General features: G+C 49.2%; 1 protein-coding gene across 1 annotated transcript in view; it reads right to left on the bottom strand.

Moving 5' to 3' along the window:
- Sdk1 (sidekick cell adhesion molecule 1) overlaps positions 1-12,654 on the bottom strand; it is a 964,506-nt gene that overhangs the window by 76,202 nt on the left and 875,650 nt on the right. The window contains exons 31-32 of the mRNA XM_076923544.1: positions 9,922-10,025; positions 5,338-5,408 (exon numbers count right to left, since the gene is read on the bottom strand). Of these exons, the coding sequence (XP_076779659.1) occupies positions 5,338-5,408; positions 9,922-10,025 (175 nt within the window). The remainder of the gene's footprint in view (positions 1-5,337; positions 5,409-9,921; positions 10,026-12,654) is intronic.

Below are 12,654 nucleotides of genomic sequence, written 5' to 3'. Positions count from 1 at the left end.
TACAGGCTACTTCAAGCTTCTGCTGCCCAGGCTTCCCCAACCTGACAGACTTATCATGAAGTGACTCCTTTGGCCAGGTTATCTTATAGTATCGAGAAAAGTAACTAAGAAAGGAATTTTTCTTCCAGCTGCCTGGGCTGGGCCCCATACCTGCTGGCCTCTACTCAGTGCTTACTCCTTGCTTAGGTTGGGGGTAGGCTATAGAGCCAAGCTCTCCCCCCACACCCCAGTACAAGGGACCTAGGATTCAGGGTCTTATGAGAGCATGAGGATCCAAATTCAAATCCAGAGGGACTTATGAGATTCCCAGGAGTCTAGGCTCACATTCCCGTCACCTCTATGTTTTGGAAAGTAGTGCAGGGGTCCCCTTTGAGGCTAAGCCCCAGTGTTTTAGGTATACACAGGAACCCAGGTTGCCTTTATTTCAAACACAGCATTAAATACATAATGTGTTCGTCAGGCTCTGTCTCTGTGATGAACACCTGTGAGAGCAACTTGGAAGAAGGAAGGGGTTGTTTTGGCCCATGGGTCACTTGGTCCATTGTTTCTTGGCCTGTGGTAAGGGCAGCAGAATGTGGCAGGAGAGCACATGGTCACCTCACAGTGGACAGAAAGCTGAGGGGGACCAATAGGAAGAGGCGGGACAGCCTTTCAAATGCCCACCCCAGGTGGGGATGCTCCATAGCATCATGACTGCTGTACAAGCATGAGAGCCTGAGGGGAGATCCAGGTGTGACTGTATGCACCTGTTACCCCAGCACTTCAGCAGGGAGGACAGTCAGGAGAACCACTGGGGCTCCCTGGCTAGCTGCTATAGCTGCAAGCTCCAAGTTCAGGGAGGGACTCTGTCTCTAACTAAATGAATACCATGAAGACATGAAGAGCAATAGAAGAAAGCACCCAACATCCACCTCTCACCTCTCAGCATGCATGCACAAGCACACACACACACACACACACACACACACACACACACACACACACACACACACGGGGCACGCTCCTAGTTAACCACCTCTTACTCAGAGCCCTTCTTTCAAGAGCTCCACCACATCCCAAGAGTCTCTTCGAGTTCTGGGTCCATCAACAGATTAGTCAGATCACTTATCCAACCACTTCCCTGAAGCCCCAAAGCTGGCTACTTGTGTCCAGAACTAAGCATTAGACTTTGGGGGAACATAATATATCCACATCACAAGAGCCAGAAACTTTATAGTTGCATCTTTGCCCAGGCTGAGCCTTCTCTCTACCTTGTCCCCTGGAGAAGATCTAGCCACCCTGTCATGTGTTTCTGTCCCTTAGACACAGCTAGCAGCCTCTCTCCCTTGCTTCCTCATGCTTCTGTGCATGGAAGTGCAGGAGGAGAGAAAAGGAAATAAACCCTGGGATCTCAGCTGCACATGCCTCAAGCTCCATGCCATGGCCTTTGTCTTGGCTGCCATCATGGTCACAGAAGAAAGAATCCCTTAGCCTATGCAAGAGGTGAGCAGGTCTCTCCTTTGCCAGTAAGCATCTGGGCATGTCTGTGAGGAAATTTCTAGAGTGTGCTGAGGTGGATTGAACTATCCCATGGGCTTCTGTCCTCATTATAAAGAAGAGTGCCAGCATTCATTTCTGTTTCTTCACAGTGCATGCAACACAAGCAGGTGTCCAAAATCCTGCTGTCATGCTATTCCCACTATGGCCCACAGCACCCTAGAGCTGTGAGTCACAACAAGCCGTCCCTCCATTAAGTTAGTTTCTTGTCAATGTCTGTCACAGCAAAGAGAAAAATAACCAAACAACCCCCTTGAGGTATCAGGGTGGCTTGAGGGTGGGTATGTGGGATTGGGGCACAGAGGGGTTCATAGGAACTGTCATCAGTTTAGAGGCCTGGGACAAACAGTGCTCATTGCAAAATGACACGACCCCCACCTAGGACACATATTCACATCCTAGGACGCGAGCAGAGTTGGACCCTGTTAAAGGCAAAATATGATCGACTCCCTAAGAAGCCTGAAGCCCAACAGCTCACAGTGGGGAAGGTATTGATGAGGACCCCACAGCCTTCAAATTACAGCCCATGTTTGTATTTTTTAAAAAAGCAAATTGCTAAAAAAAACCAAAAGGTTACAGGTGAGATGCTTCATGGGGAACGAGGATCTATATTTAAACCCAGCTCCTCTTTCTTCGTTCCAGTCTCCAATTTCCTAAATTACTCGTAATTTTAATTGTGTTTCAATTGCCTGCTGGTTGACAGGCATTTATTTCTACAGTACATTGGACTGACCACCTCTTGCTCTGGGCTTTTTGAAATCTGTTTGTTCTATTGGACACTGGAGGGCACAGCTGATGGGCACATATGCCAAGTGCCTTTGGTGCAGCTCTGAGCCACTTCATGGAGCTGTCCAGCAGCCAGGAGGAGCCTTGACACCTGTGCTGCCTTGGACTGGGACTGGCAGCAGCTCAGAGGCACAGCAACTTTATTCAAAGGGGAAGATGCACCCTGCCCGGAGCACTCTCTGCCTCTATGGAAAAGATGCATAACTCATTATTGGTAGGCCAGCTGCCATGTCTACAAATAAAATGCTAATTTTCTAGTAGAATCTGGCACAGTAGGAGTGAAGGCAGTCAGCAAGGCAGAGAGAATTATGGGCATGAGAAGAAAACAGAGCTCTTCACCCCAGAGTCTGGTTGAAGCCTTTCACTGGCTGAGAATCAATTCAGACCCAAGAAACATTTGCCTAAGGCAAGTCTCCTAATTTGCCTAAGGCATCTCCTCTCAGATGTAACCTGCAGTATTCCAGGAATCTCACTAGAAACCCCAGTGACAGTAAGCAAACAAACAAATAAAAACAAAACAGACCCCGCCCCAAACAAAATAACAACAACAACAACAAAAAACCTCAACCAAGTCCTAACTCCCTTGCACAGCCTTAGTGATACTGTATCAGTATCACTCTCTTTGATTACAGTCTGGCTCAAGGCATCTCTGGAGTCCTCTTATAATCTCAATGATCAAAGATGGGGACTAAGGTAGGGGAGGGGATGGCCTCTTAGAAATTCTCTAAGCAACAGAATTCCAGGAACTTCCAAAATCTAGACACAGTGAAGACTGACCCCGGGTCTCCTCTCTGGGAAGCCGTGTTCACTCTGAGGTACGTTTTGCTCTTTGTCTGGTGCCTTTCTTTCTCCTTTTAGTAGATTCCAACTCTGCTTCACACTGGCTGGTTCTGAAATTCTTTTCTACGCTGATGCCTAGGTGCTGTTTTATTTGAGTCAAGATCCCTAAAAGATTAAGAGACCTCCTTGGGCTGCTGCAGGTGTCAGTGTGGAGCTGCGTTCCCATCCCTTCAGCAACTGACCCCAAACCAGCCCTTTCTCCCCTCCCCCGTATGCTTGTGAAGGATGAGAGCCACAGCAGCACCAGGACCTGGAACTTCTGCCTGGTCTGGCCTCACATCACAGACCCTGATGCCAGGTCATGGCTGAAGCAAGGCCTGTAGGAAGTAAGGACATGGAATGCCGGAGATGGGCATCTGTGACACCTGCTGTCCAGAGAGGCCTCAGTGGGGTCACAGTGGCCCCTGGCATGCTGAGGTCGAGGACATTTGCCATGGGTGGCTCTTAGACATATTGGGTAGATGGGAGCCCTGGATGATTCTCTCTTGAGTATGTTGCCCATACTCTGGTGAACCCAGAGGCTGGGTGCACAGGAGTGAGCTGGCAGTGTCGCCAGGAAACATTTGGAAATATCTTTTAATTGCCTTGAAAGGCACCTGTCACTGAGTAGTGACTCTGGTCAGTGAGGGGAGCTGTTGTATTCCCAGCAGGGGACCTTTGCTGCTAGAGTCCTGTTCTCCGCATCAGATTCCATTAGGTTGACCCCACTTTTGCACCTCAGTGGCAGTGTCATAACCTGTGAGGGTTAGTACTGGCTGTCAACCTGACAGGATCTAGGATCACACAGGAGACAGAGCTCTGGGCATGTCTGTGAAGCAGTTTCTAGATTAGGTTATACAAAGCAGGAAGATGGTCCCTAGTGCTGAGTGGTATCTATGTGCTGAGGTCCTGGATTGAACAAGAAGAAAGTGAGCTAGGCACGACATCCATCTTTCTCTGCTTCCTGACTGTGGATACAATGTGACCAGCTGCCTCCAGATCCTGTTGTTACCTCTTTCCCATCCTGATGGGTTGAACCCTGGAACTTCAAACTTGAATACATCCTCCCCCTTGGCTTAACTTGGTTCTTATTAGATATTTAGTCTCAGCTAGAAGGAAAGTAGCTAATATGAGATACAAGGTAACCCTTAGGCATTTAAGAGACAACATGGTACACTGGATGATCAGGACCTGCAGCAGCCACTGGCCATTACACTAGCTGGGTGATCCAGACACTTTGGGGGTAAGATGGCTCCTCCACCTGCCTGGTCTGGTTTCTTTTATTCTTCTCAGTGCAGGCTCCAGGCTCTAGTACTCCTAGGGCTCCACTCTGAATTGTCTGTCATGCTTGAGGTTGGCCACACAGTTCTTAGGCCATCCTGCCCAGAGGGTCCTGTTCATTCATTTCCCAGGCCCTTACTGGTACCCTAGCCTGGGTCTTTCAGCCCTCAGAGATAAGCTTCTGCCACTCAGCAGGTTTCCTCTTCAGTGGGTCACGTAAATAATTCTTTTAGAATGAGTTTCTAGGATGGCCTGTAACTCACTGAAATGGAGATACTTCAATAAGACTTCCCTTCTTTTGTGTTGTTCCCTCCCCCTTCCCCCAGGTTACTTTTTCACGGTACTGAAAGTCTGCACAGCACAAAGTCATTGAGATATCTTCGTCTCTGCATTCGTACTGGCACCTGCCATTCCCCTGGACACCACCACCAACCTTAAGGAAGAGTCTCACGATCACTTGGTCCACCCTTTCTATCCCCAGCACACAGTGGCCAGACTTGGGCTAAGCAAGCCTTCCTGTGGCTCCCTGCACACGGCCCACAGTATCAGCTCTCCCTCCTGCCCTTAGGCCCTTCAGCTCCTTAGCAGGACAGCCCCCAGGTTATGGCATCGGGAGTTTCCCTCACTGGCCAGAAGGAGGCCTCTCGTCTCATCCCTGTGCTTTGCAAGGTCTGAGGGCAGGATCTGAACACCTATTTCTTCAGTGCTGGGCCTAAGGGAGCCCCAACCCTGAGCCAGCCCTCTCCTGTAGATTCCTGCTCTCATTCCTCAGTTGGGGGTTCTGTCTAACTCAGACAGGCTGTCAAATACTTGGCATGTGCTTGGCTTGTGTGTAGACACTGTACAGTGGTCTTGGTTGACTGAACCAGGAAGCCAAAGCATGCTTCAGAGATAACTGAGTGCCCTGGCTCTTACCTGCCACTGGATCAGGACCGAGGATGTGGTGTGCGGTGTGGCTGAGACAGATCCTGGTGGTTCTCCTGGAACTGCAGGGCAGCAGGCAGAAGAAGGCAGGGTTAGAATGACTCTGGAGGGTTTCAGGTATCCTTTGGTGTGGGGGTGAGTGGTCTTCTTCTCTTTGGGTACCTTCACCTGTCATTTATCTGCCTAATATAACAAGGGTGGCTCCTACATGGTACCCTTCCTTTAACCATGCTAGGGCATGCAGGTGAGGTAGAATCCCCCATGGGCCCCTCAGGACACCCACGGTACTCTGGGAGCTCCTGCCTAAGACCCTTCTTGGGCTTCCACGTCTTTGGGGATGGGAGTCAGACAGCATTTTCTGAAATTGTGGGTGATAGTTGTTCATTCCTTGTGAGCAAGCCAGGTGGTCACAGTGAGATCACGTGCTCCAGTGTGAAACACAGATACGACTGGTCATAGAGATGAAGCTGCCGCTGGCTGGACAGCAAGGCAAATGGCATCTGGCTGTGAACCAGGAAGCTGTAGTAGTTCTGTCTGCTCTTGGGAAGGACAAGGTCGGGCTGGTTCCTACCATAGCTGAGCCTGATTTTGGACCAAAGCAGAAGCCTTGCCATGTATCAGGCGTAGGAGGCCTCCTCCCCATGGCGTTTCTGCCCTCTCCAGATCTCATAATCCTTGCTTATCTACCAAACTGATCCTCTGTGTCTCTGTGTTGGCGCCCAAGTGCCAACAAGAGCCAGCTTGATAAGTGCTTATGGAGCTAGACAGGACTGGGCATGTTCCTTTCAGGGTTGCAGTATTAGGAAGGTTGATGTTAGCATTCTGTCTAAACTCCACCCACACAATTACCTGGCAACAGCCAGGTAGGCCTGGCCCACTATAAAAGGGGCTGCTTGCCCCTCCTCTCTCTCTTGATCTCTTGCTCTCCGCCTCCTCTCTTGCCTCTCACCCCTTTCCTCTTCTCCCTTTCCTCTTCCCTCTCTCCATGTGCTCATGGTCAGCCTCTACTTCTCTTCTCTTCTCTTCTCTTCTCTTCTCTTCTCTTCTCTTCTCTTCTCTTCTCTTCTCTTCTCTTCTCCCCTCCCCTCCCCTCCCCTCCCCTCCCCTCCCCTCCCCTCCCCTCTCTTCTCTCTTTCTCCTCTCTCTCTCTCTCTCTCTCTCTCTCTCTCTCTCTCTGCCTCTACTACCCTCTTAACTCCCCTCCCCATGCCCTGAATAAACTATACGATACCGGTGTGTGGCTGTCCCTCAGGGGCAAGGGATACCTCAGCGTGGGCCCGCTGAGACATCCCCTTTCCCCATACCTCACCACATACCTCCACAGAACATATTCTTTATCTCTTTATCTTTTTATAAACACATCAGTTGAGAACCACTGCTTTAGACCTTATACTAGTCTGTGGTCAATGTGAACCTTTATCCATCCCAAGAACCCTATGCGGTTGATAAATATTAAGCTATTAAGAAATGAGGACGGGGCAGTGATGGTGCACACCATTAATCCTAACACTCAGGAAGCACAGGAAGGTGGATCTCTGTGAGTTCAAAGCCAGCGTGGTCTATAAAATGAATTCCAGGATAGCCAGGACTGTTACGAAGTCCTTGAAAAACCTGTCTTGAAAAACCAACCAACCAACCAGCAAACAAAATGGGGATCAGGGGCCACCATGCCTGAGATCCTGGGGACTTGGGAGGCACAGGCAGAGGGACTGCAAACTCAAGACCAGCCTGTGCAGTAATTGAAGCCCTGTGTCAAACAAAACAAAAGATAAAAACAAAACCAACAATGGCTAGGGACTGGACTCAGGTACAGAGTAAGTGTCTAGAATCCCCCAGTGAGGGGCTGGGGTGAACACCTGCAAGGCCTTGGATTCCATCACTAACTCAGCAAAAAGAAAAAGTCACTCAGAGTCATCAGAAGCCCCTCCCTCTTCCAGCTAAGGTAGGGTTGGTCTTACCAGTCAATTTCCACCTGACAGAGGGAGACAAAGGGCCACAAACACAATGCAAATCCACCCACAAAGGGAAATTGCAAGTCTCAGACAAGGAAGATGATGAGATAGGGGCCTCAAAAGCTCCATTTGAATATCAAAGGCTTGAGAAGGGGCCTGGGGAGCCTGGAGAGGTCCTTGAATAGCTTTTCAGAAATGGCCTATTCCTTGAGGTCGCTGGGAGCCTGTCAGGATACAGTGCTCCCTGTTTGTCAGAGATAACCCAACAATGAAAGCAGCCTGCTGGGTGTCTGGGTGTCTTTCTTCTAAGAATTAGTGCACTGTTGCAAATATTCTCTCTATTGTGTCTGATGCAAGATAAAAATGAATGTGGTTTTTTTTTTTTTTCAGGTTTCCTTTGATGCCGACTTTCTACCCTTGTTCCTCCCTTCCCCTCTCCTGTGAACGTGTGTGTGTGTGTGTGTGTGTGTGTGTGTGTGTGTGTGTGTGTGTGAAGACTCTATGCATGGGTGTATATGTTTATGTGCTGGTCCTCAGGGGAGTGTGTGGAGGCTCGAAGTTAACGTTGATACTCTCTACCTCAGTTTGAAAGTCTATTGCTGAACCCACAGTTTCTCCACTTTGACTCAACTGTCTGGCTAGCTAACCCTGGCACCCCTACCCCCAACCCCCAGCTGGGGTTACAAATGTTGCTGATTTTTTTTTTTTTTTTTAACATGGGTGCTGGGGATTTGAACCCAGGTCAAACCCTCAGGTTTTTTTGTTTTTGTTTTGTTTTTTGGTTTTGGTTTTTCGAGACAGGGTTTCTCTGTGTAGCCCTGGCTGTCCTGGAACTCACTCTGTAGACCAGACTGGCCTCAAACTCAGAAATCTGCCTGCCTCCGCCTCCCAAGTGCTGGGATTAAAGGCGTGCGCTACCACCACTGCCAGGCAAACCCTGTTTTAAAGGAGTTCATTGATAGCCTTTCTCCTTCCACATATTCTCAGCAGTGAATGAAGGGTTTTTGTGCCTGCTTTGTTTCCCACATCCTTGGCCATGCGCCTTGCCTTGGGCCGCCCACCCAGCTTCCTATACAAGGTCACAGCTTCTCTCCTGAGCTCTGCTGCTTCTTAGCCCCTACAGCTGCAAGCAGAACCTCAACTCTCAGGATTGCACAGGGTTCATTTCTCCTGGGATTCAGGGAAGCCTAGAGTCTCTTTATCAGGCACCTGACCCAGTGGACTCAACCACAGTATGGATGCTGGGTTTGCAGTAAAATTCACTGTGTTAACCTGAAATTCTCAGGGTGGGGGGGGGGAAGGTTGGAGTTACAATGTCTGTGACCCTAGGGAGTTGGAATGTTATAGTTCTGGGAAGCTGAATTATCTTTAGCTATCTTAGTCCCTAAATAGTCATGGATTGCCTACTACTGTGTGCAATCTAACACCATCAGGACTGTTATGTAAATCCTTTTGAAATGTACAAACAGACCCCAGCTTCCCTAACTCAAAGGCTAAAATGTCACCAGGTAAGTCTGAGGTCTACAGCAGTCATTACTGTAACCTATCTACCTGGTGTTCCCACCAATTTGTTTCATCCACAAATTCAAAATTGTTCTTGTTTAAAATTTCCTTTGCTCTGCCACCATAAAAACTGTATACATAGAATTGTTGTCATGTTGAAATACGGTATTTGAGGCAACCTGAATCTGTGTTCCCCTGGACCATGGTCACTCAAATTTGACTCCCAAGTAAAGTGTCTCCCATTCCTGTTGAGGCAAGAGCTGCTTTTTTGCTTGTTTTTATTTTGTTTCTGCATCAAACATCTTGAGTGTGTCTGAGAAGCTGCAATGACTCACTTCCACCCCTGGGCTAGTCCCTGAGGTGGCATGAAACTTTGTGTGGTGCAAGTTAAACATCCAGGCTCTGAAGGGTTTGGGAGTGGAGGAGGAGGGGGGGCAACGACACATGATGTGAGGTCACAGGACCAGGCAGCTGGGACCTGGCCCAGTTGGAAACCATTGCACTGGAGCGTTAAACGGAAAAGACAGAGCTTTCAGGGAGTTCCCACAAAGCCCCGGTGGCCGCACTAAGTGCCTGGGCTCTGAGGCTGATCTGGGAGTTACACAGTATCCATCTCCCATCAGGCTTGTCAGGTTATAGCTGTGTCTGATGGAGTGCTCTCCCAGGCTCACTGCACTCCTTCCCACACCCCAACAGGTTACTGATGAGACAATGTATCTTCAGGTCCAATGCCTCTGAGGTCAGAAGCAGGTGAAGAAGCCACCTGGTGCTTGGGGGGGGGGGGGGAATCTGAAACTGCTTGGACCCAGCTACCCACAGACATCTATTTTTAACGACCCCCATTAATTATTCAATTTCTAATGGACCAGGGTTTTGGAAGCCAATCAAAGCAAGTTCCATTCCATCTGGAAGCTCTCTGGGGGGCCTTGATTTATGACCACCGGGTGTGTAGGAACACCCCAGGCTGTCAGTTACTAATGGACTTCCCCTGCTTGTCACCCTCCCTGGTGACCCCTCCTCTCTGCTCAAGACAGGAGCTGGGTCTCTTTCTGGGAGGAAGTTGCCCTCAGGCCTTAGTGCCGCAGTAGGGAGCGGTTCTGTTGGGCTGGCTTTTGCTCACCGTCTTGCAATGTGGTCACAGCCTCTGTTTCTGCACTGAAGTCACTGTCTCCAATGTCATTGGTGGCCTTCAGGCGCAGCTTGTAGGAGGTGAAAGGCCTCAGCCTGCAATGGAAAGAAATCAGTGACTATAGGGAGCCTATCTGTCTGTCTCTGTCTGTCTGTCTGTCTGTCTAGCAACTAAAGAATCTTGGAGAGGCAGACAGATGTTTCCCCTGCCTCGGGAACTGCTAAGTTGGGTCACCTGCAACCAGTACGGACAGAACACTCAGTGGATACAGCTACAGATCCTTTCAGGGCCCACTAGACTGCCATGGTGCCCAGGGAGAGACAGCATCACTGAGGGAGATATCAGTGAGACAATTTTGTCCAGAGGACATTCAATACCTCTTTAATAAGATGCTACACAGTAAATCACTGCTTGCCTAGACCAAGGATGAAGGGGTAGAGCTGGGGTTGGGCTCAGGGGAGGAGCTGAAAGATCTGTCTTCTAGCTCTAATGTATCCAGAGCAAAGCCTGCCCCTCACGCCTCCCTAGGGTTCCTGCCAGGGCTCTGTCCTGGCCCATCAACCTCTTTGGATTCACCGATGTCTCTGCCCTACCCCAGCCAGACATGCCATAGGGTCCTTCTCCCTTCCAGGTGCTGAAGCCCATGCTACACCAAGGGTGAGCATACACTGTCCAGCTTGCACTAGGGACAAAGTTCCCAGGCAGGATGAAAATGGGCCACTAAGGAAATGCTGACTTCAAAGAGGTTCTGTTCTTTAGAAAACCTATAATCAGTTCCAGAAACCATTGTAGATTAAAGTTCTGGGATGGGAGGAAGAGAAAGAAGGAAATAAAGAAAAGAAAAGAGAAAGAAAAGGGCATTCTGTAAGGCTGCTTGGCTGTCACACGTGGGGAGGAAGTTATCTTGGACTCCCATTAGTCCCCTAAAGAGCCATCAATGCCCACCTCTGGGTGTGAGTGTACATCCATGTGACTTTTAGCCAAATCCTTTCAGAAGGTACAGACAGACCTCTGGCTTCCACACCTGCCCAAAGGCCAAGAAAGTCCTCAGACAGCATCTGAAACTAAAGCAGATTTCCTCCTCTCTGTAATCGCCTACCTGTGGTTTCCGACACCTGCAGTTTCCAACAATGTATTTTAAATTGCCTTGACTTAGGGCTTTCTTTATGTTACCATAAAACCTCATGGAATTGTTACCATGATGGAGCGTGGTATTTGAGGTAGTCTGGAGCTGCACTCCTGGACTATGTTCACTCAAACTTGACTTCAGAATAAATTCTACCCCTTGAAGTGAGAGCTGTGTTTTTGTAGCTGCCACAATCAGAGTACTTTTGAGCTCCCCTGCCTCTGAATACATTAGATAACAGCATTTCTCTAAAGCTCTGGCCTTGCCAATTCCTAGACCCCTATAGGCCCAGCTTCACCAGCAGAAACCAGGAGACTCTGGTCTTGGTTGGCTTAACTCAGCTTTAACGGAGAGTCCCCCAAAGGCCTGCTGCCTAGAATGATCTTTGCTGTGGTTTCTGGGGACTTTTGTTTAGCTCAAACAAATCACGTCCACCTGTTCCCGGATTTCCAGAAGCTACTGTGTCTAATTTCAGTGATCAATGCCTGCCTAGCCCCTGTTACTTCACAGCCTCATACACTGAGAGCCCACATTTTGAATGGCTAGCTGCTTCCCTGGTGTTAAAAGCAGCATGGGGATCTTAAAAATGTACACTCTGATATATACCTTCCAGTCTGTCACCCAGCTATGCTTGGATGGGCCACTTTGCAGACACTTCCTCATCTGGTGTGGTGGTCTGAATAGGTTCAGCCTCCCATACATTCATGTGTTTGAATGCTTGGCCCACAGGGAGTGGGACTATTAGGAGGTGTGGCCTTGTGGGAGGAGGTGTGGCCTTGTGGAAGGAAGTGTGTCACTGGGGGCAGGCTTTGAGGTCTCAGATGCTCCAGCCAGGCCAATGGCTCACAATCTCTCCTTGCTGTTTGCTGATTCAGATGTAGAATTCTCAGCTCCTTCTCCAGCACTGTCTGCCTGCATGCTTCCTGTTTCGATGATAATGGACTGAACCTCTGAACCTGCAAGCCAGCCCCAGTTACATGGTTTCCTTTATAAGAGTTGCCTCGGTGCCGGCGGGCGGTGGTGGCACACACCTTTAATCTCAGCACTTGGGAGGCAGAGGCAGGCGGATTTCTGAGTTGGAGGCCAGCCTGGTCTACAGAGTGAGTTCCAGGACAGCCAGAGCTACACAGAGAAACCCTGTCTCGAAAAACCAAAAAAAAAAAAAAAAAAGAGTTGCCTCAGCCGTGCTGTGCCTCCACAGCAGCAAAACCCTAAAGCATCTGTGTGGCTAATAAACAGACATCAAGAGGCTGTCCTGAGAATTAAATCAGGTGAGGCACTTGGGAGACTCTGTAGTACGCACTCATTTAAAACAGCTGGGGAGACAGCTCTGTGGGTAAAAAGGCTTGCTGTGCAAGCATAAAGAGACCTGAGTTCAAATCCCTAATACCACATGGGTGGGTGGCTGTGTGTGTGAGCCCAGTGCTGGAGGAAGGAGAGGCAGCCTTGCTACCTGCCAGACTAGCTCCAGGTTCAGTAAGAGACCCTGTTTCAATGGAATAAGATAATGATGGAGCAAAACACATGTCACCCTCATCTAACCTATGCGGGGCTGTATCTTCATACACATGTGCATACATGCATATACAGCACGCACA

The sequence above is a fragment of the Arvicanthis niloticus genome, chromosome 24 (assembly GCF_011762505.2).
Source record: "Arvicanthis niloticus isolate mArvNil1 chromosome 24, mArvNil1.pat.X, whole genome shotgun sequence".
Taxonomy (NCBI): Eukaryota; Metazoa; Chordata; class Mammalia; order Rodentia; family Muridae; genus Arvicanthis; species Arvicanthis niloticus.
This window is presented reverse-complemented; position numbering and strand designations above follow the sequence as displayed.